This window comes from Dromiciops gliroides, chromosome 1, assembly GCF_019393635.1.
Source record: "Dromiciops gliroides isolate mDroGli1 chromosome 1, mDroGli1.pri, whole genome shotgun sequence".
In the NCBI taxonomy this organism is placed as follows: Eukaryota; Metazoa; Chordata; class Mammalia; order Microbiotheria; family Microbiotheriidae; genus Dromiciops; species Dromiciops gliroides.
In genome coordinates, this window is record NC_057861.1 from 150,840 (window position 1) to 178,279 (window position 27,440).

General features: G+C 43.9%; 2 protein-coding genes across 2 annotated transcripts; both read right to left on the bottom strand.

Moving 5' to 3' along the window:
* Positions 1-2,994: 2,994 nt before the first annotated feature.
* LOC122731641 (zinc finger protein OZF-like) lies at positions 2,995-7,975 on the bottom strand. The gene has a single exon (XM_043971891.1). It carries the CDS (start codon positions 7,973-7,975, stop codon positions 6,707-6,709), a length of 1,269 nt encoding a protein of 422 aa, XP_043827826.1. The 3' UTR covers positions 2,995-6,706.
* A 74-nt stretch (positions 7,976-8,049) lies between these two features.
* Positions 8,050-27,142, bottom strand: LOC122731648. Its single transcript, XM_043971904.1, has 5 exons — positions 25,605-27,142; positions 17,561-17,684; positions 16,169-16,295; positions 15,688-15,775; positions 8,050-8,178 (listed from the first exon to the last, which is right to left on the bottom strand). The coding sequence occupies exons 1-5, from the start codon at positions 25,767-25,769 to the stop codon at positions 8,050-8,052; spliced, it is 633 nt and encodes a 210-aa protein (XP_043827839.1). The 5' UTR covers positions 25,770-27,142.
* Positions 27,143-27,440: the final 298 nt, after the last annotated feature.

Here is a 27,440-nt window from a genome sequence, read left to right on the forward strand (position 1 = left end):
TAATATGATTTAATAGATGCTGCCCCAAACTGGTGCAATAGCCTTTAATTTATAAGGAGCATCATATTAGAAACTCCAGCTAAGTTCCCCAAAACTTAGGACAGGCAGAAATTCCCCCCAATATTTCAACCAACAAAATAGCACCCTGCTCATCATTTCCCACAGCACAATAGTGTTCCATCCCAATCTCATCCCACAATTTGTTCAGCCTTTCCCCAATTGCTGGGCATCACCCCAATTTTGAATTCAATTTTTAAAAAATCTCTCTTAGGATACCAACATAGTAGTGGTATTGCTAGGTTGAAGAGTATGCATGGTTTCATAGCCCTTTGGCTATAGTTCCAAATTGCTCTGCAGAATATTTGAATCAGTTTACAACTTTACCAAAAGTATATTAATGTCTCTTTTTCCCCATATCCCCCACAACATTTGTCATTTTCCTCTGCTGTCCTATTATCCAATCCAATAGGTATTAGATAGTATCTAGAATTGTTTTGACCTGGATCTCTCCAATCAATAGTGAGTTAAAGCATTTTCCCCTATATTGCTATAGGTTGCTTTGATTATTTCATTTGAAAACTTCATGCCTTTTTATCATCTATCAGTTGAGGAATGGCTTTCATTTTAACAAATTTGACCCAGTTCTCTATATCTTTGAGAACTGAGGCCTATCGGACAAATTTGCTTCAATTTTTTTTCAGTTATTATTGCTAACTGTATTACCCTCCATCCTGTTCTCTCCTCCTTGATATTTACTCTATTTTCTATCTTCTTTCACCCTATTCCTCCTCAAAAGTGTTTTGCTTCTGCCCATCCCCCAATCTGCTCTCCCTTCCTTCACCCCTCCCCCCCTCATTTCCTTCACCTCCCACTTTCCTGCAGGGCAAGATATATGACTTTCAGGCATTCTTGATGAAAAGACCTGAGCTGAATAGAAATTTTGACTTTCAAATACAAGTCCCTAGAAAATAATAAAAAGGCAAACAGGAAAAAGAAATCATAAAGGATATTAAAATGTTAAAATATTTACATTCCTACATGGGAAGATGATACTTGTAACTCATAAGAACTTTCTCATTATTAGGACAGCTTAATGGAGTATATTTAGACAGAGGGCACAGGTGTGAGTTGAATATGAAGGGATATCTTTAAAAAAATAAAATTAAGGGATGAGAGGAATGCACTGGGGGAAAGAGAAAGGGGGAGGTGGAATGGGATAAAGTATCTCACATAAAAGAAGGAAGAAAAAGCTTATCCAGTGGAGGGGAAGATGGGAGAGATGCTGGGGAGTGAGTGAACCTTACTCATCAGAATTGGCTTAAAAAGGAAATAACATACATTCAATTGGGTATAGTAATCTATCTTACCCTGCAGGAAAGTAGGAAGCAAAGGGAATAAGCGGAGTGATAGATGATAGAAGGGAGGACATATTGGGGAAGGAGACAGTCAGAAGCTAAACACTTTTGAGGAGGGACATGGTGAAAGAAGATAGAAAGTAGAGAGTAAATACATTTAGCAATAGGAACTGTGAAAAAAAAAAATTTGAAGCAAGTTTGTCTGACGGGCCTCATTTCTCAAACACATAGAGAACTGAGTCAAATTTGTTAAAAATAAAAGCCATTTCCCAGTTGATAAAAGCTTGATTGAAAGATATGAAATTTTAAAATGAAATAATCAAAGCAACCTATAGCCGTATGGGAGAAAAATGCTCTAACTCACTACTGATTGGAGAGATTCAGGTCAAAATAATTCTGGGTACTACCTCATACCTATTGAATTTGATAATGGGACAGCAGAGAAAAATGACAAATGTTGTAGGGAACATGGGGAAAATAAGACATCAATACACTCTTGGTGAAGTTGTAAACTGATTCAAACATTCTACAGAGCAATTTTGAACTACAGCCAAAGGACTATAAAACCATTCATACTCTGACCTAGTAATGCCACTACTAGGTCAGTATCCAAAATGTTGAATTCAAAATGATGGAGAAGGCGGGGGAGGGAGGGGGAAGGGGGAGGAGGAAAGACTAGGGAGCCATCATGGTCAGAAATATGACTTGTTTTGGGAGGGCTTTATTTGTTTTTGTCTTTTCCACAGCCTTGTTGAATCAGAGGGCTCAGGGAGCTGGAGAAATTATCAGGCTATTCTGTTCTTCTTCCCTAAGCATTTCATAACAAAAACTTGCTAAAAGTGCTAAGTTATTAGCCATGAGAGTAATGAAAGGTGGCCCACACGTAACACATTTGAAGTCATTTATTTGAAAAAAAAAATAGGGGGTGGGATCATAGCTGCTGAGCTTCTGGGGTAGAGAGGGGGAGTCATGTTTCTCTAGGTTTGTGGGGTTCTGTTATGGGGCCAATACCAATTCCAGTAAGGGAGCTTTACGGCCTCCCTTCTACACTTGTTTCCTAACATAGGGCATGACATCCTCAGCAGTTTTATTGCCAACTGAGACTCAAGGAATCAAACCAAACTTAAATTCAACTTTTTAGCAATTCTTTATTTACATAGTCTTTGGTCTAGACTTTTGAAGAAGCAGTCTTACCTGCCCGTTGGTCCAGGAGTAAAAAGCAACATATATAAGGCATATTTTTATTATAATTATTTCCTAGCAAATATCATACATGCATTTACATACATACAAATGGAGTAGCTTGTGAAATACTCACTGGATGCAATATTTGAATCCTGGAATTTCAGTATTGAATAATCTGCACCAGAAAGGAATCTTTGGGGGCAACTAGTTGGTGCAGTGGATAAAGCACTGGCCCTGGATTCTGGAGGACATGAGTTCAAATCCAGCCTCAGACACTTGACTTTTACTAGCTGTGTGGCCCTGGGCAATTTACTTAACCCTCATTGCCCTCAAAAAAAAAAAGTGAATAACAGGAGTCCTGCCTTTGTTCAGTCTTTTTCAGTCATGTGTAACTCTTCATGACCCCATTCAAGGTTAAGATACTGGAATGGTTTTGCCATTTCCTTCTCCAGTTTCCTTTACAAATGAAGAAACTGAAGCAAACAGGGTTAAGTGATTGTTCAGGGTCCCACAGCTTAGTATCTGAGGCCAGATTTGAACTCAGGGAGATGAGTCTTCCTGAATCCAGGTTCAGTTCTCTGCACACTATGGTGCAACCTAGCAGCCCCCCAGCCTCTACATCTTTACCAAAGCCTAGCACATAAAAGGTGCTTAATAATTGCCTGGTTGATTAAATCAGGAAACTTGATTTTTACTACAGCCTCTGCCAATAATTCTCTGCATACACTTAGTGATTACATCACTTAGTATCGCTAAGGCCTATTTTCTCATCTACAAAATGAAGGGTGAGATTAAAGTATCTCTACATTCTTTTTTCATGATAACATTCTGTACTTTTTACATCAGAAGACATGAAAGAAAGAGAACACACTCTAGGAGCAGAGGACATTACATAGAAGAGACAGAATGGGGAACTGTGAACTGAAGTAAAAAGACATCAATGGAGGCTTCCTGTAGGGGAAATGCCTTCAATCCTCTGCGATTCCAAAGTGCACCGAGTTCATGTAGGAGTTTGATGGATGTCATCGAACACCTCCTGGCAAAGGCTGGCCAACTCCTTGTCAGCTCTATTGTAGAGGAGAGTCTCCACTGCGGCTTAGAAAGTAGTCTCTGGGGGCAGCTAGGTGGCACAGTGGATAGAGCAGTGGCCTTGGATTCAGGAGGACCTGAGTTCAAATCTAGCCTCAGACCCTTACTAGCTGTGTGACCCTGGGCAAGTCACTTAACCCCAATTGCCTTACCCCCCCCCCAAAAAAAAAAGAAAGAAAGAAAGAAAAGGAAAAAAAGAAAACAGTCTCTGGCATTCCTTGTAAAGATAGAATTCTGGGATTCTTCACTAGAAGGGAAAGTCCTTGTGTGTCCACTCTTTGCTGGGCTCTGTGCTAAGTACTCATTTGAGCCTCACAGCCACCCTTGGAGGTAAATGTGCTTATTACCCCCATTCTATAGCAAAGAAATGAAAGCAGAGAGAAGTGAAGTGACTGGCACAGCTAAGAAGTGTCTGAGGGTGGATTTGAACTCAGTTCTTCCTGACTCCAGGCCCAAGACTTTACCCACTGAGTCAGTTCATTACCTAACTACATGTCGGACACTGTCCTAAGAGCTTGGGATTCCATTGTATCTGAGACAATCCCTGAACTCAAAGAGCAGAGAGTTACAGTTCAGTAAATAAAAAATATACTCACAATAAATACACCACGATTTGAAGGCACATACTAGCAAGGAGGGAAATCAAGAAGGGATCTTCCAAAGAGTAGGAGTAGAGCACAGCCTTGAAAGCAGGAAGGGGCTCTAGAGGTGGAGGTTGAGGAGGGAGAACATTCCAGGCCTGAAAGCATATGCCAAGGCACTGGAATAGGAGATGAAACATTATGTGTGAGAGACAGTGGGTTGGCCAATCTGGCTCGAGACTGGAGAGCATGAGGTGATCTGAGAAAAGATGTGGAAAACTGGGTAAGTCTTATAGGAGTGGAGAAAAAGACATGTCTCAAATTTTTAAAAGAATGACATCTACAAATTATAGACTAGTGATCTTGGCTGGGATTCCATTTCATAGGTTCATGGATTTAGAACTGGAAGAGACCTTAAGTCATTTTAATTCAAACCCCTCATATTACAGATGGGAAAACAGAGGTACCAAGGTTAGGTCACTTGTCCAATGTCTCACAGGTAAGAAGCAGAGCCAGGATTCAAACTTAGATCCTATAACTCCAAGGTGAGCACCCTTTCTGCTGCAACAAAATGCCTCTGCAGCAAAATTCTGAAAAGTGTTGTTAAAAGGCTGGTTAGTAAACATCTAGAAAAGGAAGCAGTGACAACAAAGAATCAGCATTGCTTCATCAAGAAGAGGTCACATGAAACTCACTGTTCTCTTTAGTCAGGATATAGGTAGAGACAAAGGCCAAGCAATATTAATTAATTAGCTGAACGGCCAGGCCAAAAAGCACAGTTGTTAATGGTTGAATGTCAGCTTAGCAAGTAGCGAGTGGAGAGTACACAATATCATGTTGTCATCAACGGTATGGATAAAAGGATAGAAAACAATCTGATCAGGTGTGCACATGACACAAGCCGACAGGGTTAGCAAACTTACTGAGTAACTGAGTCCTTTTTCCAAAACAACTTAAAAGGCTAAAATATTTATGCTGAGTCTACTCAGAAGAAATGTAAGAGGGATAAATGTTAATTCTTACACTTGTACAAGACAGGGGAAGCATGGCTAAACAGTCATTCCTCTGAAAAGGATGTAAAGGACTGCAAACTCTACGTGGGTCACCACTCTAATCTGGCAGCCAAAAAAGCTACAGTGAACTTGCACTGCATGAAGAGGAGGTGAAGGTCCTAGTGTATTTATCCTATACAGTGCTCAACTCTGAGCACCATATTTTAGGAAGGTAGAAGATTTGCAGAGGAGTGCGGCCAGAAAGGTGTTGGGTTTCAAATTCATACCATTCAATGATTCAGAGAAACTGTTTCTGTTTAGCCTAAAGAAAAGAAGACATAAGGATATAATAGCAGTCTTCAATTGGTAATAAATTACACACACACACACACACATACACACACACATATGTATACATACGTACAAAGTTCAGCAATTTTTATATGTATTTAAATGTAGAATATGAGTAACAATTATTAGGAAAAGAGGGTAATAATTAAATGGGAAGGGAACCTTAAAAAAGGAAATAGAATGGGGACTGGAGCCTATTAATAAAATAGAGATTGTAAGTTTATTAATGAGGAATAAAGGAATCAACATACTTCCTAGATTGGTATAGTGTCCAGAAGGATAAAAATCAAATATAAAACAATGAATCAAGTGGTATACTGAGGTTGACTGAACTACTCCATAAGTGTAGTCAGAATGCATAATACCTTGCTGCATGTGGGGGATCATGTTTCTTCCTTTCCAACCAGTTACGGAGATAAAAAAGAGTATGATAAATTGGGGGGAGGGGTTGTCCAATAGGAAGTGACTAGTAATTTCCAAGAGAACAAGATCTGTCAAGTGGTTAGCAGACATACTATAAAACATTTAAATGATGGGTGGAAGGAACCAGAGATTCTGCCTGAGTACAGACAACTTTTTCAAGAAGCCTAGCAGAAAAAGAGAGAGAAGAGGTTCAGATGGTAGTTGGAAGGAGTAAATAAAAGGTGAAAAGGAAAATATTCATAATCATAACAGCTGACATTTATAGAGCATTTTAATGGAAAATGCTTTAATATATATATTGTAGTTCATTTGATAATCACAGCCACATGAAAGAAGTATTATAGGTATTTTTATCTCCACTTTGGAGATGATGAAACTGAAGTTGAGAGTTTAAGGAAATGGTTCCCAATCAATAGATGTTATAAGTAGGATTTGAACTAAGATCCCCCATATGTCAAGTTCAATGGATTAAAGAAACATGACAGCAGGAAAAAGTGGGGGAGAGGAAGAATGGGAACAAGAGAAGAAAAAGATGAATTAATAAGATCATCACTTAAAAAGGGGCAAAGTCATCTGCTGTAATTTTGCACATTGTACAAAAGAGGAGGCTGGCAACATGAAGAGAGTTTGGAATAACTGTTCTGGGAAATAAGATATTATTTATTTACAGTTTCCTTTAAGTTTGTGGTCTAAAAAGAGGATGACCAAAACCATTTTTCCTTTCATTATATTAACAAAGACTGTCTCCAGTATGAATTCTTTGATGGTAAGTAAGATGTGACCTTTGGCGGAAGGACTTTCCACATTCATGACATTCATATGGCTTCTCTCCAGTATGAATTCGTTGATGTTTAGTGAGCTGAGTCTTTTGGCAAAAGGCCTTACCACATGCATTGCATTCATAAGGTTTGTTTCCAGTATGAATTCTCTGATGTCGAGTAAGCTGTGTTTTTCGGCTAAAGGCTTTCCCACATTCATTACATTCATAAGGTTTCTCTCCTGTATGAATTCTCTGATGTCCAATAAGTTGTATGCTCTGGGGGAAGGTCTTCCCACATTCTTTACATTCATAGGGTTTCTCTCCAGTATGAATTCTGTGATGGTAAGTAAGGGAAGAGCTGTGTTTGAAGGCCTTTCCACACTCATTACATTCATAAGGTTTCTCTCCAGTATGGACTCTGTGATGGGAATTAAGGGATGAGCTATGTCTAAATGTCTTCCCACAGTAATTACATTCATAAGGTTTTTCTCCTGTATGAATTCTCTGATGTCCAAGAAGCTGTATGCTCTGAGGGAAGGCTTTTCCACAATCATGACACTCATAAGGTTTTTCTCCAGTATGAGTTCTCTGATGTAGAGTAAGATAAGTGCCTCTGATGAAGGACTTGCCACACTCATTACATTCATATGGTTTCTCTCCAGTGTGAATTCTCTGATGTTCAGTAAGATATGCACTACGGCTAAAGGTCTTCCCACATTCATTGCATTCATAAGATTTTTCACCAGAATGACGCCTTTCATGTTGAGCAAGATGTGCACTCTGAGCAAAAGTCCTCCCACATTCATGACATTCATGAGGTTTCTCTCCAGTATGAATTTTCTGATGTTCATTAACTTGTATGCTCTGGGAAAAGGACCCTCCACATTTATCAGACTTACCCAGTTTCTCTTGAGAATGACTTTTTTGATTTGAAGTAATGGATGAACTGTGATAAGTGGAGTTCCTACATTTGTTGCATTCCCAAGCTTTCTCCCCAGTATGATTTCTAAGACATTCAGTAAGCTCAGAATTATAACTGAAGGATTTCTCACATTCACTATACCTAGAACATGTCTTCTGTGAGCAGTTTCCATTGTATTTACTTAGATCTAAATTTAGTTTGAAGCTCTTTTTGTGTCTGTCACATTTGTGGAGACTCTTTACTGTTTGTTCCCCCTGGTGAGAAGAGACTGGCCCTAGACTGAAGTTTCTGCCACATTCATTGCATTCATGGCCCATTACTGAATTCAAAGAATTCCTCTGGGTGATTTTTACTTGCTGAGAACATTTCTTATCACTGATCTGCTGACTCTCTAACCTGGCATCACATTCACAGGATTCTCCAGACTTGGAGACACAGACGCATTCCCTGGGGAGTCCTTCCTGGGATGACAGATCCACAGAAATGCCCAGCTTTGGAGTTTCAGGCCTAGACTTCCTGTCTGAAAGAAATCAAACATATCAATATCCCTTACTACCAAAGGAATGAACAAATAATTTACTTAAAGCTTACTGTATGCCAAGCAATTTAAGTACAGAGATCTCTTTTGTACCCTTTATAAAATAGTCAAACTTTAGAAGGGCAGGATAAATAAGAATGTTGCCAAGAATGTGAAGAGTAATCTTTAATTTATTAAAGCCATTTTTGGAATGAAACAACTCTTCAGTTTTCTTGTCATTCTCTGATTCTGAGTCCTCAATCATCAAAGCCACATTTATGAGCTTCAGGAACACACAGAAAGGGAGAGCAATGGGGTCTGTTGATCTTTTCCACTCTCTCCACCTGAGGCTTTGTCTGTTCTGTGGTTTCTAAGGTGCTCCCCTTTCTGTCTTCTGGAAGGAACAGATGTCATGCTCCTGTGCCTTACTCAGATCAGCATAGTATGTGAATAGGCACAAATGCAGAATGTTGACATATTTAAATGGGCAGAGCTTAAAATGGGAATAGTAGTAGTAGTAGTAGTAGTAGGCCTCCACCAGTCGCAGACGACCATGGATCAGTGCCTTGAAGAGCCACAGGCCACAGTGTGGCTGTGCAGTCTGATAAGGGAACCTCAGCTCCTGAGTGACTTATAACCGGTAACTGCCGCATCCTGTGTTGTATCTACCCCGTGAGAAGTAGCTGGAGTGTCCTCTCCAGGGAGCTGGCCTGGGTGGATCAATATGGAAAACAAGCTGTTGCCCATGCAGCAGGTTTTCCCTCTCCATGACACTGGTGGATCCAAAGGAGAGGCAGAGCCAATCCAGTTTGGCACCAGTGCCACCACAGGAGTTGCCAGAGGGATGTGATGTCCAACATCCAACTGCCTAAGGGACTCTAACTCCTGATTTTGCCTCTGGGTTAACTCCCGAAGCCTTTCCCATATATGGGTATAGCCACAAGACAGCGGAGGTTTCAAATCAGGGTTTCCTTCCCCTAGGCGGCTTGCCTGCCAAGGCTGACAAGCCCCACCTGCCCGAAGCAACTGATTTTAAGGCGCCAGTGACTCACCTTCGCCCCTTCTCCTGTTAGTGGAAACAGTTCTGCCACGAGAAGGCCAGGAGTTGGGCTTCGGTTGTCAGAGGCTATTTGAGACGCATGCTATTGGAGCATTTTATAGAGAGTGGGAGCTTATCCCCACTCCCACCCCGGCATGACAAACCTTTGGAACCAAAATGGGAATGATTTCTGAATAATATGATGAAAGAGGGAACAGAGAAAGTGCAGGGCTTGGATAATTGTATAAAAAGTTGAAAAGAGGGGCAACTAGGTGGTGAAGTGGATAAAGCACTGGTCCTAGATTCAGGAGGACCTAAGTTCAAATCTGGGCTCAGACACATGACACTAAATTGTGTGACCCTGGGCAAGTCACTTAACCTTCATTGTCCCATAAAAAAAAATGTTCACATGAAAAGTTGGAAATATGTAGGTACAAAGAAGGAATGTAGGAGGAAGATAGTGTAATGATTGGAATGACGCCACCTACTGGAGACTTACTGTAGAAGAGTTCCACCCATGAAGCGAAGGTCTTTGAGGGCAAGACCAGGAGTCTTTTCTTTGGCATCAGGAAGTGACGCGGGGAGTGGGAGGAGGAAGGAAGAGACTGGCGCTCGGTCTCACTCTCTTTTCCTTTGGACTCTGGTGGAGAGCGGAGCTAGAAATGTGTTCTCCCTTTAATAGATAGGAATCTAGGCCTTTCTCTCTCTCTTTACCAAATTCTTATTCTCCTTAATAAATGCTTAAAAGTCTAACTCTTGCTAAAGCTTTTAATTTATTGGCGACCACTCTTTGTATATTTTAGACAGTTTAGCTAGAATTTTAGCCCTTAACAATAGAAAAGGAGTCAAAGGAATGGGGAAAGGGATAAGGCTACGGGGAAATATCAGATAATGGACCTTTCTACTCATATAGACTAACACTTCCACCCAAAGCACCCCTTCTCACTGTCCTACTTGTTCTCCCTCACAAATAATGCATATTTTCAACTCCATGGCCTTTATCACAATTGCTGCATTAGCTGGAATGTTATGCTACCTTTCCATCCATTCAGATCCCAATGGTCAGTCTTTTTCTACAAAGCCATCTCCATTCTCTGCAGACTTCATTAACTGCCTCCTTCTCCTACTTCAAGCACTAGATAGAGCCCTGGGCTTGAAGTCAGGAAGACCCGAGTTTAAATCCAGCCTCAGACTCTTACTTGCTGTGAGACATTAGGCAAGTCACTTAACCCTGTTTGCCTCAGTTTCCTCATCGGTAAAATGAGCTGGAGAGAGAAGTGGAAAGCTACTCCAGGATGTTTGTCAAGAAAATCCCAAATAGGCCCCCAGAGAGTGAGACGTGACTGCAACGAGTGAACAACAAAATCTCATACTTCGCTAAGAACTTTGGTCAAAAGCACATTGTTAATTGTGATTAATTATGACTGTGTATGACTCACCTTTTTATCTAGACTGCAAAACCCTCGAAACCGACAAACATATCTCCGACCCTCGTGTCCCTCTCAAGAAGCTTTGGGAATTCTACATAACTTGGTGGCAATCCAAGGAGATGTGTCAAAAGAATTAATGGCTGAGAGTGTTCTTGGAAGACATTAAAGTAGGACTCCACTTGGGAATTTCAAGATCCTAACTAAAATACAGCAAGAGAAGGCTGAAAATAAGTACAAGTATTAAAAAGATTCAGAAGAAAAATGTTTAAAATCTCTCAAAGAATGAGGACCATCTGGTGTAACTCTCAGGGTTCCCTGGATCTATCTAAAACACAAGATGGCTGGGGGGTGAAAAGGGGTTGACTTCTTGCCACCTCCAAACCCTCCTTATTCAACCATCATTCTGGTTCTTTTTAATCCCATTAACCTAACAATTTTTTTATTGATATCTTTTATCTTCACATCACTTTAAATTTCCTAATATATAACGATCCCACATAATAAGTTGAGCCTTTAACAAAGCAAACAAATTGGGGGAAAGCAGTTCAATAAAGGTAACCACTGTAACCACTGTGCCTGCCATTGTGTGCAACGTGCCATGCCCACAGCCCCAAACCTCTGCACAGAAGGGGGAACCATGCAATTTCTGGATTATTTGGGGAGAAACTTTCTCACGGTAGTCAGGGTGTGTGTTGTTTTCTTATTATTGCTTACATCACTTTTCCTGAATTCACAAGAAGCCTTCCCAAGGTTCTCTGAAGTCTTTATGGTCATGTAACATAATGTGTTTAGCCACTTCTCAAATGATGAGCATCTATTTTTTAACAAGTTTTTGCTTTCAAAAAAAAAGTGCAGCTAGGGGCAGCTAGGTGGTGCGGTAGATAAAGCACCAGCCCTGGATTCAGGAGGACCTGAGTTCAAATCCAGATTCAGACACTTGACACTTACTAGCTGTGTGACCCTAGACAAGTCACTTAACCCTCATTGCCCCTCAAAAAAAAAAAGAAGACAAGTGTAGCTGTAAATATCCTGGTGAATGTAGGACAGAATTGTTTTCCTTGGCCTTCTTTAGAGTCTATGCTTAGGAATGGGATCTCTGAATCAAAGGGAGTGGATATCTTAGTCACTTTTGTAGAATACTTTCCAATGCTTTCCAGATTGGTTGGGCCAATTCACAGCTCCACCAACACAGTGCCCAGCTTCTCGTGTCCCTCCAACAATGATTATTTCCATATATTCTGGCATTATTCTCCAAGGTCTCCTTAGAATCCTAGAACTTCAGTGTTCAAAGAGACCTTGTTACCCAATAAGTCCAATACAAATCAGAAAAGGGAACCCATTTAGAAGGTACCAAATCACTACTCATCCAGCTCCTGTGATAACCTCCAATGTAAAGAAATCTGCCACCTTCCTTGGGAGGCCCTCTCGCCATGACATGTGACTTCCATCCTCTGTTGTTCAGTCATGTCCGACTCTTCATGAGCCCATGGGTCATAGCACACCAATATTGTCCTTGGGGTTTTCTTGGAAGAGAAACTGGGTTGATTTACCATTGCCTTCTCCAGTTGCCCTGTCTTATTCAGTTGTGTCCAACTCTTTGTGATTCCATTTTGGGATTTTATTTGCAAGGACACTGGACTGGTTTCCTTTTCCAGTTTATTTTACAGATGAGGAACTAAGGCAAACAGGGTCACACAGCTAGTAAGTCTGTGGCTAGATTTGAACTCAGGAAGATGAATCGTCCTGATTCTAAGCCCAGTGCACCATATAGCTGCTCTCCTTCTTCAGTGGATTAAGGCAAACAGAGATTAAGTGACTTGACAGGGGAGCACAGCTAGTAAGTGTCTAAGGCCCGATTTGAACTCAGTTTTCCTGACTCCCAGCCAAGTACCCTACCCACTAAGCCACCTTGCTGCCTCCCAACCTCTAACATGTTTCACATACCCAGCACAATGGTCCAGCAAGCCCATCTGCGATATCTTTCAGTACCCACTTGTGTAGGTCATTACACCTGAATCACTTGAAAATGGCAATGACCACTAAGGGCTCACCCAACCATATCCCCTCCTAACTATGTCCCTAAGGGAGCAACTGCCTAGGGACTATTATTCTTGTATCCTTTGCAGCTCAAATGTCATTCTCCTTAAGCAGGGGCAAAGTAATCATTATGTTGAGGCTCACTCCACCTGTCTACAGCTCTTCCTATATAGATTCCTTGCTGCCATAAAATGCTGGTTCTCAGGTCATTTTCTCCCTTTATCAAGGAATTTAGTTCCCAGGTCATTCTCCCTCCTGTCTACTTCAATCTAACCCAAGGCCTGTCCTAATACTTGGGGATTTCACCAGACATGGAGACGTCTCCTCCCTCCCTCAGGGCTTCGTGGTTCACCAAGAGCCTCAATTTCCATGGACAATGTTTTCTTTCCGCCTCAGCCCCCCAGAGGCATGGTCATACTAAAATTAAAGCTCTCTGGGACTCTGCTCCCTCTCTGATTATGAAAGACCATCTTTTCAGGCAGAGAACACTACATTTTGAGGCAGGAAGATCAGAGTTCAAAACCTGCTGTAGATGCTCACTAGCTCTGTGACCTAGGCTAGGTCATTTAACCATTCACACAGTTTTCTCATCAGTAAACTGGAGATGATAACAGCACCTACCTCACAGAGATGTTGTGAAAATAAAATGAGATCAGAAATCTAAATAGTTTTGCTAACCTCAAAGCCCTATAGAAATGCTATCTAGCTATTTCTGCCTCAGTTCAACCCTAAAATATTTTTCATTCTTACCCCCCTCGATTGGTTGTCTAGCCCCCACCTCTTCTTCCAATCTATCATGCCTGCTCTGGCTTCACTTGCCTCCCTTCAACAGTCTTGACACCATCAAGTCTCTACTTGTCCTCCCCCCTGCCCAGAATCCCTTGCTGTAGCCTTCCAGCAGAGATAATGGAGCTTCAACCTCTAAAAGGCCCAAGAGGAGAGAGGCCTGTGCCTCTGGACTGTCAGCAGCCTGAAGAAGAGAGCTCTGTCTCCTGGGGGTGCTTCACAAATCAACAGCCTCAAAGCAGCTGGACGTTGACAGTCTTGACACCAAGTCCAGTGCCAGGAGCCCAATTGCCAGGTATTTACAGACACAGACCCACAGCCAAAGCCTCCTCAGGTCTCCATTCCACTGGACTCCCTCATTCTCCAGCGTTCAGAGTGGCCAGCTTTGTTCTTGACCGGTTATCTCCAGAGTCTAACATAGTCAGCCTGCCACGAAGTGGGTGCTTCATTAATGCTTCCCGAATGGAAGATGGTAGGAAATGAGGGCATTCCACTAGGTATACAGGATGTTCCAGTGCAGAGAGCTGCCCTCAGAGTCAGAAGACTTGAGGGGTTCAAGTTTCACCACTACCCCACACTGTGTGTGTGACCATGGTCACCTAACCTTTCTGGGCCTCAGGTTGCTCATCTATAAAATGGGAACAAGAACAGAACCAACCTCAGAGTTGTTTTGACAATTAAGTGGCTTCAGGCCTGTGATGTACTTTGCACCTATCAAAGTGTTCACACATGCTGGCTATTGCTGGCACTACGAACTCAAGAGATTTTACAAAACAAAAATCCATTCATCTAGAATAAAAAAGAAAGACTGAAAAACATCACTTTTTCCCATCAGTTCTTTTGGCTGGAAATCAGCATTCAAGATCTTCAAAGAATTGATAGCATTGTCCAAGAGGAACGAACATTTCTCCAGAAAACCAAAATGACCCACTAACATCGGAACAAATGTTCAAAGCCAGGTCATCATGGAAACACCACCTTGAACCCAATGCATTTGCAGACAGGTAAAAGCCACCAAATTAAAGGCTGGGGGAACTGTCAGTTTGTCCCTTTGTTTGTGAGCAACAGGACAATCCAGGCCAAGGCTGATGACCTTTGCCCCAGGGGTCAGGCTTCTAGGATTGTGGTCTGGGGGGTGAGATGGAAAGGAACCAAGGACCTCTCTAGACAAACTCATTCCCAGCAGTCCTTTCTGGAAGAGCATCAGGACTGAAACAAGCCATGGGTCTTCTTGTTGTCCTTCAGTTGTTTCAGTCAGGTGTAACTCTTTTTTTTTTTTTAGTAAGGCAATTAGGGTTAGGTGACTTGCCCAGGGTCACACAGCTAGTAAGTGTTAAGTGTCTGAGGCTGGATTTGAACTCAGGTGCTCCTGACTCCAGGGCCGGTGCTCTATCCACTGTGCCACCTAGCTGCCCAGGTCTAACTCTTTATGACCTCATTTCGGGTTTACCATTTCCTTTTCTGGTTCATTTGATAGTTGAGGAAACTGAAGCAAACAGGGTTATATGACTTGCCCAGTGTCACACAGTTAGTAATTCTGAAGCCAGATTTGAACTCAGTTTCTTCTGCTGGTTAAGACTTTTACTCTTAACCACTGTGCTACCTAGCCCAACTAGCTTACAATGGAACAAATTCTGAGACAGGACCATGTCATCACCTCTTTGTTACTGCCTTTTTCTCAGAATGCAAAAGTCTATGGAGAGACTGATGTGATCCAATGGAGAGTGAAGAGCAGGAGCTGAATAGATACATTCAGACCAGCACCATGTTAGAATACACATCAGCAAGGGAGCCTCAAACTATGCAGGAGGAAATGAGAACAGAAAGGACTGTGGAAAGAAATGTGACATTTTGGGTATTTTTTCCCCAAATCCATACATACATTAAAAAGGGGAAAGAGCATGACTGAAGGATCATGGGAGGTGAGGCCAGGGGATGGCATCTGAGGAAGGAACCCCCAAACTGTGGAAAAGAAAGAGTCAGCTTCTCCAGAAGACACCTGGGACTGGACATGTACCAGAGCCACAGAGAGCTATTACTTAGGGCCTCTGGAGAGGTGAAGATGAGGCTTTGTGAAGAGGTTCCCACCGGACAACTCCAGCCCTGCAGAGCCTGGAGGAACGCCACCATCCCCCTATTTGAAGGGCTTCCTTCCCCTTGGCCCGCTGGGCTGTCACTGGCCAAGCCTCTCCTGCTGGTGTCACTCACTCACCCGCACACCTGCATCTTGGGCCTCCTCCCTCTGCCATCCACGGTGCTTCCCCTCGCTCCAGCTGGGAGATCATGTCCGGTTTGGACACGGCAAGCCCTGCTCGTGGAAACAGGCAAGTGCTGGATTCAGAGCCAGCTTGGAAGAACCAGCCAGACTAACCCCACGTTATTCTAGAAACTGGCCATGGTAGCAACATCCAGAGGACTCTTCAAAAGCTTTCTGGGGGATAATCTTTGCTGTGTCCTAAGAGGGATGTGGGCTGAGTTCACAGAGTGGGCACGGGCTGGGCAAAAGAATTAGGCCACTGGTCCCAATCTCTGGTCAGAGGGTGGAGACTTTTCCTGTCTTCATTATCTGCCCTGTGGTTTTAGCAAACTAGGCATGCCGGACAATAACTGCTCAACCCTGATAACACTCCACAGTGGTGACAAAGGGAGGAACCAAAGGCCTCCAGGGGCCAAGTTCTGGCTCCCAGGGGAGCCTTCTTACCCAGGCAGACCAGGTTCCTGTAGTTCTCCAGCATCACCTCCCGGTACAGCTTCTTCTGAGAGGGACCCAGGTGCCCCCATTCCTCCCAGGAGAAGTCCACAGCCACGTCCTTGAACGTTACTGACTCCTAAAACAGCACATACACAAGGGCTTCCCCAGGAACCATCCCTCCTATTCACCTGGGATGAGAGGGTGAAGGTGGCAGAAATCGTCAGGAGCAGACCTCACACCTCCTGGGTACCTCTGTTTAGATTCATTTCTGATTCATGGAACCAAAAAACAAGCCCAAATGTACTCCAAAGGGTCTAGGACCTCACCAAGGTTGGTGTTTCTTTTAGCCATGCAGATCCCCACCCACCCCAGCCTATGTGATTCTTGCCCATGTCCTCTCATAAGTCAGCCAAAACCAGTGCAGGACACCCAACATGGTAAGAGTTTTCTAAAATTCTCTTGACATTGATCAATAGCAACAGGGCCTGAGGACAGTCTTTGGGAACTTATGACCACCTCCCAATTCCATATCTAGTTCTTTGACCACAGTAATTTATCCCCATTTCCCATCCATCCATCCCTCCTAGCCCAACCTTGCTCCACCTTGTGGTATGGTTTCCATGGGCCTTTTCTTGATATCTCATCCTCTGCTCCATAATCTGACCTCTTTTTATCAAGGGTCAACCCTGATGCTGGCTGCCCAACCCAGTCAGCACCTCTACTCTAATCCCTTAGTTTCCTCAAGCAGAAAACAGCTATACTTGGAAATCTGAGAACTCCCCAAGATTCTACATATCTCCCTCGATCCAGTGGGAAAATTCATTGAAAGTCCTTTACAAATCACCATGAATGCCATCTAAGAGTTCCATTCTCTCAGTGCAGAAGGCACTGCAAGCCTAAACCCGCTGTCCTGGAGAGGACTGAAAACTATGCATCAAAGTGCTGGATTGACGAACAGTTGGCCCTTCATCTTGGTTTAAAGGGAACCCTCTAGAAGCTGATACTGGCTGATATGCTCAGAATCCCAGAATCTTGGGCTTGACCATTTCCAGCCTTTGCCCAAGTCTCTAGTCAGTGTGGGATGGAGCTGCCCTGCTTCAGGAGAGGCTCAGTCACCTCTTGGACCTCCTCATTGTTGGGAAAGTTGTCCTCACACCCAGCTTCCTTCTGATGCTCTTCACCTTGCCACTGACCAGCTGTGTGACCTGTGATGTCTCTTCCTCACTCAGGGCCTCAGGTTCCTCCTCTGTACAATGGGGGAGTTGGACTCCATGATCTCTCCCTCCCTTCTCCCTCTAAATCTAGGCTGCCCCCAATTGCTCAGGTTCTAGGCCATGAGAAAGACATGTCTGCACTCTAAGGCCCAGGCTAGTGTGGCCACTGCACTTGAAGAAAACTCACCTCCAGGGCCCCAGCTGTCAGGCACACAGGAACCATTTCTTCCTCCTCTTCCTCTGGCTCCTCTTCTTCTTTCTCCTTGGTCCTTCCTGCTTTTGGCAAAGGGCAGAGTGCTTATAAGGCAGAACTGTGTAGAAAAAGGGGATGAGGACACTCAATGAGTCTGTAAGCATAAAGGTCCCACTCTGTGCTAGGCACTAGGAATGCAAAGACACAAAGGAGCAGGCCCAGGTCTCAAGGGCCTGACACACCGCTAGAAGACAATCCATACACATGTAGAAAATAAGCATAGACTAAATAAATAAATGTCCTTTCAAGGTAGAAGTCACTAACAGTTGATGGGATTAGGAAAGGCCTCATATTTAAGCTGGACTTTGAACTGAACTTTGAAGGATACTAGGAGTCCTAAGAGGTGGAGGTGAAGATGTATTCCTGGGGTGTTCCAGACACAGAAAGGGGAAAGGTTATGTCAGGTGTGAGGAAACAAGAGTGCCACAGTGCACCCTATGCAGGAAGGAAAATATCTCACATGCCCAGAAATGTAGTTAGGAGCTGGCTGGGGAAAGCCTTTGTTAAGGGCTAAAATTCTAGCTAGTCTGTCTAAAATATCCAATGAGTGGTCGCCAATAAATTATAAGCTTTAGCAAGAGTTAGACTTTTAAGCATTTATTAAGGAGAATAAGAATTTGATAAAGAGAGAAAGGCCTAGATTCCTATCTATTAAAGGGAGAGCACATTGCTAGCTCCCCTCTCCACCAGCGTCCTCAGGAAAGAGAGTGAGACCGAGCGCCAGTCTCTTCCTTCCTCCTCCCACTAGCCCGCGTCACTTCCTGATGCCAAAGAAAAGACTCCTGGTCTTGCCCTCAAAGACCTTCACTTCTTAGGCAGAACTCTTTTACAGTAAGTCTCCAGCAGGTGGCGTCATTCCAATCGTTACACCTTTAAGGGCCAAATAAAGGAGATGTCTGGAGTTTACAGAACTGGGGAGTGACCTGCTTAAAACCTGAGCCTCAGGCCTTTGACAGCTGTGTAAATTATGCTTTGGAGTAGGAAAGATAGTGGGAGTTACTGGACAAGTCCAGGTGTGATGTGATGGGGCCTGAACTAGAGTGGCCAGAAACAAGGAAACTGGCAGAGACAGAAGCAGCCTCTTGAGCAGTCGGTTGGCTGGGGGGGGGGGGGGGGGGGGCAGTGTTAGGAGCAGAAGATGGCCCTGAAGTTGCAAACTTCAATGGATAAAAGGATAGTGGTGCCCTCAAAAAAAATGATACATTTGGAAAAAGGGAATGTTGGGGGATAACAAGAATGAGCTCTTTTAGTCATTTTAAATTTGAGTTGCCTAGAGAACATGCAGCTGAAAAGTCCCAATAGACAGCTGATGATGCAGCAATCTCTCAGAAGAAGGCTTGGGGGTTGGGGGGGGAGGGGCTATCTAGATTTGGGACTCATCTACATGGAGATGGTAATCAAGCCCAAGGGGGCTGATGAGACCACGAAGTGATATATCAACAGAAGGATTCTCAGAATAGAGCTTTTAGTTGGGGAACCAGAAATGGAAGATGACCTAGCAAAGAAGACTAATTAAGGAGTGGTCAGAAAAACAGAAGAAAGATAACATTTGACACCTGGACAACAGGAAACATGACAAAATATGAGAAAAGTGAATGTTGGAGGGGATGTGAGAAGACAAGCACACTGGTGCATTGTTGGTGGAACTGTGAATCAATATAACCACTGTGGAAAGCAATGAAGGAATTAAAACAACAAGCAATATTGGAAATTGAGTGAACCACCCTGACTCTTATCTTGTGATTCAATTTTGGATCTAGTTTGGTTCCCTTTCTATTGAAGAATGGATCTAATCCAAGTTTTGTTTTGTGAGAAAAGTTTATTCAATTATGGGAATTGTGAAAAAACCTTAAAGCATTGTTTGAATCTAGCTATGCATGGCTAGGAAGCTGGAGCACTTCTACCTGCTGCTTAAAGAACCTTAATTAAGGACCTAGGTTATACTGACCAGTCAGATCAAAGAATGATTCAAGGAGTTTTCTCACAATTATACATTTGGGGGGGGGGGTAGTAAGGCAATTGGGGTTAAGTTACTTGCTCAGGGTCACACAGCTAGTTAGTGTTAAGTGTCTGAGGCCGGATTTGAACTCAGGTCCTCCTGACTCCAGGGCCAGTGTTCCATCCACTGCACCACCTAGCTGCCCCACACAATTATACATTTCAAGGAACCCATATGTCTTCTCTGAAAATGAGCTCCATACTGGTTGTTTGTCCTTCATTCTCAAAGAGGACCATGACATTGGGGTGATGTCATGACTTGCACTTAATTGGGCTTAAGTGAGGGAGAGAGGACTGGGCAAGGTCACCAACCTCACTCTCTCCTCCAGAGCCATCTGGGTCCAGTGGCAAGTTATCTATTAGGATGACTGGAGATGGCCCCAGATGTTTTAAGGCAATTAAATTGAGTGACTTGCCCAGAGTCACACAGCCAGTAAGTGTCTGAAATAAGAGTTTAACTCAGGTCTTCCTGACTCCAGGGCCCAGTGCCCTGTCCACTATACCACCTAGCTGTCCCAGACCAAATACAAACACTTGGAGGAAGTGAGACACCTCTTTTTCTTACTTTAAGGAACTGCATCTGTTCACTCTCCCCCTCAAATTAGGAAAGTTCCAATCTTTCCTCCATTTAGAAATCAGATTAGCTAATTTTGTACCCTGGTTGTTTTCTTTTAGCTAATTGGTGCTATTTGATTAATTATTTTTCATGTATAAAAACCCACTTCCCCCTGTAGTCAGGATCCAATGCCAAAGCTGAGGGGGCCTGGTCCCAATTTTCTATGCAATTGGTATACATTGCTTAATAAACTGATATGCACAGAAGCTCAAACCTTTGTTTCCTCAGTCATTTCATCTTTCACATGCCACAGCAACCTGGAATTCTGCAAATAAAATGACTAAAACATCTCTTTACACTTTGACCCAGAGGTACATGCCTCAAAGAAATTATTGGTAAGAACTTCTCCAAAACACACAAAAATATTTGTAGCAGCAAAAAGGTTGATACCAAAGAACTGGAAACTAATTAGATGCCCATACATTTCGGAATAGCTTTTTTAAAATTATGATACATGATTGTAATGGGATATTATTGTATTATAAGAAATGACAAATATGATTCAGAGAGAAGCATGCAGTTGATCCTCACAAAAGCCCTTCCTTTGAGGTAATAACCCTCATTTTAAAAATGAGGAAACTGAGGCGAAGAGAATTTATGTGATTTCTCTAGGTCATATAGCTAGTATATGTCTGAGGTGGAATTTGAACTCAAATAGCACAATAAGCTCGTCACTTCTAATCTCATCACCATGCTTCTTACTCAAACACCACCTCCCTCAGTCTCTTTTCCCTTCTGATGGCAGAGTACCAATCTCCTCCCAAAGCCTTCCTTTATCGAGGGTAGAAATTGGACTTTCAGTTAATTCCAGTTTGCATCTGCTGGTCTGCCTGGTCTCAAATCCATGGAACAAGAAGCCCTCATGCTAGGTACCCTAGTTCTTTCCTGCCTCCTTTGATGTGTTGTCTTCCCCTATTAGATTGTAAGCCTCCTGAAGGCAGAGACAGTCTTTTTTTCTTATTTGTATCCTCAGAGTTTAGCATAGTACTTGGTACACAGTGGGTGCTTAATAAATGTCTATTGAATTAAAAAATAGAAAGAAGTATGGAAAAATTTACACAATCAGATATAGAATGAAAGCAAACCAAGAAAATAATATATAGAATGCCTATTACAATGTAAACTGGAAAGAACCAAAAAAAAAAAACCCAATCAAAAGTGAATGGCAGGGGCAGCTAGATGGTACAGTAGATAGAGCACTGGCCCTGGAGTCAGGAGTACCTGAGTTCAAATCCAGCCTCAGACACTTAACACTTACTAGCTGTGTGACCCTAGGCAAGTCACTTAACCCCAATTGCCTCACTAAAAAAAACAAAACAAAACAAAAAAGTGAATGGCACATTATTATAAAGAAGAAGCATGGCCTCTAAAAAGAGATATCAAACAATGCCTCTTCCTACTCCTTTACAATGTTGGGAGGTCCACAAGTGTGGTACATTGCATATATATTAAGACCTTTTTAATGTACTAATCAGTTTTGCTGACTTTTTTCTCTTCTTTTTAAAATTTTTTGTTCCTTCTTCAAAAATATTTGTTATGGGGGTCAGCTAGGTGGCTCAGTGGATAGAGCAGTGGCCCTGGATTCAGGAAGACCTGAGTTCAAATCCAGCCTCAGACACTTACTAGCTGTGTGACCCTGGGCAAGTCACTTTACCCCAATTGCCTCACTAAATATATATATATATATATATATATTTGTTATATGTGATGGTCCTGAAGGAAATTTTGGTGATTTTTTTCTTAAAAGACATGAACAAAAATTTACTTTCCTTTAAATTAAAAAAAAGAGCACTCTCAGAAAAATACAAAGAGGAGTAAGTATCCAAGAGTGTATATGATTGTTCAAGCAACGTGTCAGTGATATCTGAAAGATCATGAAATGTTAGCACAAAGTTGGACAATGGTAAATATCCCAGTTTACAATAAAAGGAAATAAAATCTCTAATCTAGAGGCAATGAACTTGTCTTCAATTCCTTGTGAAAATTAAAGAGATGGTTGTTGAACATCTAGGAAGAGAAAAGGTGATTGCAAAAGGCTGATCTGGATTCACCAAGACCTGGTCACACCATACTACCCTCATTTCCCTTTCTAACAGGATTACTAAAGTAGATGAGGAGACTGCTGTGGATATAGTTTACCTTGATTTTAGCAGAGTATTGTAAAGATTATTCTCAGGGAGAAAATGGAGATATGGATTAGACAAAAATATAGTAAGATTTCTTCAGAACTGGTTGAATGCTGTCAAGGGGTCAAAGTGGGAGGAGATCTCTGGGGAGGCCCCCAGATGTGTATGTGACCCTGTAGTTTAACATGTATCTCATTGAAGGTATTCTTACCCAATTTACATATGATACAAAACTGGCAAGCCTAATTAATATTATTTTTACTCAGGTGCAAGCCTTTACACCTATCTCTATTGAATGAGATTCAACTCAATGATCTAAGAGTTTGTCAAGGTCATCTTGGAACCTATTTTAGAGATAAATGTAAAAGTCTTACACCTGAGTACAAAAATAAACTTTAATTACAGAATCAGGGAGGCCTAGTTAGACAGAAAGGTACCTGGGTGGCACAGTGGCTAGAGTACAAGGACTGGAGTCAGGAAGACTCATTTTCCTGAGTTCAAATCCAACCTCAGACACTTGCTAGCTATATGACCCTGGGCAAGTCACTTGACCCTGTTTGCCTCAATTTCCTCATGTGTAAAATGAGCTGGAGAAGGAAATGGAAAACCACTCCAGTATCTTTACCAAGAAAACTCCAAATGGGATCACGAAGAGTCAGACATAACTAAAATAACTGAACAACAGAAATTGTTCTTGTGATGAAATAATGAGGTTTAGCAGATACTCAAACACCCACCTGGAGAGTAATCTAGACTGATTGAATCAAGTGAGAGTGATTAACTGCTGATTAGCCTACTTCAAGTTAACTGGATTGTAATCACACCTTGAGAACACCTTCAGAACCAATGGATTTGAATGACGACAACCAATCAGCTTGAACCAGTGTGTAAGGACCGCCTCTGTTCCAGACCTATAAAAAGCTTCCACAATCAGCTTGCTGGAGAGAGTTCATGACTGAAGCAGGCTTGTGGCAGAGGGCTTAAGGAAGAACCAGACCAGGCTGGAACTCTAGGCTAAATAGGCTTTTTTCTTAACTTTCTGAATTCCATGTAAACACCTGTATGCTTTAATAAATGTTTAATGCCCAAGGACTGGTGCTAAAGTTTCTAATTTAAGGCAATCACACAATATAGATTTTAAACATCACATTCTGAAAAAGATCTGAGAGTTTCAGTGGGCTATAGGCTTAATCTTTCTCATTCCCTATATCAAATCTGTTACCAAAGCCTGTTGATTCTACCTTTGAGATACCTCCCAAATATATTCTCTTCTGTATTCTGACAACTGCCATTAATCTGATGAAAGCCCTTTATCACTTCATGTCTAGACTAGTATGCTTGCTGATGGGTCTACCACTTTCACATCTCTTCCCACTCCAGTGCATCTTCTACCCAGCTATCAAATTGATCTTCCTAAACCAAAAACCTGACCATGACTGGCTCCTCCCCAACCCCCTCAATAACCTCTAGTAGCTTTCTATTACCTCTAAGAGCAAATATAAAATTGTCTGTTTGGCATTCAGAATCCTTCCTAACTTCTGAGTCTTCTGATATCTTATTCCCTTCCATATTTTTTAAAATCCAGTGAGACCTATTGTCTTGCTGTTCTTCACACAAGATACTCCATCTCTCATTCTCAGCATTTTCAGACTGTTCCCCATGCTTGGAACATCATTCCTCATGTATCTCTCTTGGTTCCTCAAGTTCCAGATAAAATTCCACCTTCTGTAAGGTCTTTCTCAATTTCCCCTCACTGTTAGTACCTTTCCTCTTTATCTCCAATTTATCCTGGCTATATCTTGTTTGTATATAATTGTTTGCACTTTGTCTCCCCTCATGCCTCCCGCCCAGTTAAGACCATAAGCTCTTTGAGTGCAGGGACTGTTTTTGTCTTTCTTTACATTCCCAGGACTCAGCAGAGTACCTGGCCTAGAGAAGGTACTTAACAAATACTTGTTGAGTGACAAAATAAGTCCTGGGGCAACATCAATAAGATGTGGCAACCAAAAAAGCGGACACTGTCTTAGACTACGCTGAGAGGCCTAACGGCAGGGCTCAGGGATGCTAAGCTCCCACTGTCCTCCATCTTCATCAGACCTCACTTGAAATGTTCTGTTCAGTTCTGGGAGCTAGGGTTTAAGGTCATTGTTAGGCTGGACTATTTCCAGGAAAGGGCAACTAGGATGGTGAGAAATCTTGATCCGTCCAAGTCATGTGAAGATCAGTTGCAGGACGGGGAAAGGCTCGGAGAAAGCTGTCCCAAAGAGTAATGGATTCCCAGCGAGGATGTGGGTTTCGCTTCCGGGCAGGTCTTCATACAGGGCCTGGGGGACCTCTTGTCGGATGTCTTCAAGTGGAGACTCCTTTCCTGTCCGGGTGGTACCAGATGGGCCCCGAGGCCCCTTCCTCCTCTGAAGCGGAGGGATTTTCGGAGGGCAGCGAACACTGCGCAAGGCTTGAGATCAAGGATGAGGAGTGGACAAAACGCTCTAAATCCGGCCATTAGGAAGGAGAGGCTGGGTAAGCGGCGAGAGGGTTTCGGTCCAACATGAAAGGGAAGTGGAGACCCCCAGTGTAGACGGCTTCCTGCAGCCGTCTGGAGGGGATGGAGACGGAAGGTGGAGGGCCTCAAGCGAGGACCGTGGCTTGTTTGCGGGCAGCGGAGGGAAGGAAGGCCCGAGCCCAGGCGGCGAGGAGGAGACAGGAGAAGGAGCCTCCGCCCTGCCGGCCGGGTCAGCCTGGCTCAGGTCTGGTCCTTTTCCAGGGCGGGGGCACACGGGGCAATGCAGGGACAGAGAAAGTGAAGGAAAATTCCCTCCAGACGCCTTCCCTTTCCCCCAGTCCCCGCCCTTCTCCCCCTCTTACCCCCCCATCCCCTGTCCAGGCATCTCTCCAAAACCTCCCTGAACACTTCTGCCACATCCTAGCATCCACCTCCAGGGGATGCTAGCTCAATGCAGAGTCACTTCCGGGCAGGAAGGCAGGCCTTCCTGGAGGAGGTAACAGAGGGTGGGGCCCCGGCTGGGAGCAGTACTGCCAGCAAAGCCCGTCCCAGCCCCATATCGTCGCTGATTGGCTCCTAGGACACGCCCCGCCCCGAACTGGACCAATGGTTGGAGGGGGAGTGGGAGGGACCGCGCGTTCCCCGCCTCCTCAACCTTCTCCTCCCCAGGGACTCCGAACCCAAGCATGTGACATGCTGAGCCGGCTCGGAGCGCCGCCTAGGGCTCCCACTCACCGCGGCCCAGGACCCAGGGCTCCGCCAGCGGCTGAGACTTCGGCTGCGGCGAGACGCTGAAGCGGAGAAGGCTGACAGGAGAACACTCGGAAGTGAGGTCAGGCGTCTAGGAGGAAGTGACGGTTGAAAGAGAGGGAGCAGCGAGCGGGACAGGTGTCTGCGCATGAGCCCGGAGGCTGTGCTCTGCCCACGTGACTGCCTCGCGGCCGCGGGCGCCCCCTGCTGCTCGGACGGTCCAGCAGGTCCCACAGCCCCAACGCTCCTGCTCCCGCGGCGCCTGCTTCCAGGGCCCGTCCAGCCCCAAGGCCTCCGAGGCCCGACCCCTGGCGCGCGGGAAGGGCCGCCAGAGGGCCTCCCGGTGTCCAGTCCTGTCTCCCCTTGGGACGTTTCTCAGGGTTTTCTTTTCTCTGTTGTTTTACTTTAATTGGGTTTGTGTGCGAAGGGGTGCAGGTCTTTAACGAGAGATTCCTAGGACCCCCTCCCCATCTCCCCCATAACACCTGCAGGAAGGGAGGCAAAGTGACGTGAGCAGAGCCAGGAGCACAAGGCACTCAGTGACGAAAGCGCTTGGGAGGCTTTGTAGCGCCGACCAAGACCTCAGGCGGCTGCGATCCCCGAGGACTCGCCTCCCGATGAGAACAAAGGCTGGGGAAGGAAACCGGAGCGTTTGGCTGCGGCCCACGCGGCCCCTTAGCTCGCGCGTCAGTTACCGTGCGCGTCAGTTACCAGCTTTGTCAGTGCGCTGGGAGGCGGGGGAGGCGACCCAGAAAACACGTGACGAAGCCGCGGAAGCAAAGTGCCGGGAGGGCCGGAGCTCAGCGTGGGTTTGGCTGGGGAGGCGAGCTGATACAGAGCCGGCTCTGGACAGCGGAGAGAGCCCCGAAGACACGAGGCCAGAGAACATCGCCAAGAAACAGAGGCTTGGAAAGGCTCAGCCCGAATTTGTCCCGAAAGTCTCAGTGCCTTGTTATGCTGCAGTAGTTTACAACTGCACTAAGACTTTTTTTTTTTTGCAGGATAGTGGGGGTTAAGTGACTTGCCCAGGATCACACAGCTAGTAAGTGTCAAGTGTCTGAGGTCGGATTTGAACTCAGGTACTCCTGAATCCAGGGCCGGTGCTCTATCCACTGTGTCATCTAGCGGCCCCCCTGCACTAAGACTTTTGAGGGAAAGCAAGTTATAGTTAAGACTTAAAAGTTTCCTATATAATCCTCCCAATGTGATCTGCAATGGAAATAATCATTTTATTCGGAGCTTGCTACATTCAGAGTAACAGTAACAACCTTCACTGTTAGAAGCAAGCTCTTGTCAAATGAAAGGGCAGCTGTTTTCCACATCTTCCCTAAATTCAGGGTTCTTCACCTTTTCAGTATCTTGTTACAGGTCTTGATTTTTTTGTAAAACAAATTCACAATTGAAGGGAATGCTGAATTTCTGTTAAGGGTTAGTTTAAAAATATGTGTATTTTATTTCCCAACTAAATTCATAGTGTTATGGTGGAAAATGGGGTACGGGTTTGGGGTTCTTAGGAATTCCTCTTTAAAGAATTACACCCTCTTGCACACAAAAGCAGTTAGAATAAGATGGTAGTTTATTTAGGGGCAAGGGAAGGAATGGTGGGGGGGAAGGGAAACCATGAAAAAAATCCTTGGACTTCTGGTGGGGAGATAGTATGGAACAAAGCACATGGCTCTGAGATACCAATCTCCAGGAGACTGACAGGTACTTTTATAGAGGACTGATGGGGGGAGGGGTGACCATCTGCCTGTGGAAAGTTCCTTTAGTGAGGGAGGACCATCCCCCACTGGTGGTGGCTAGAGGAATTGTGTGAGAGGT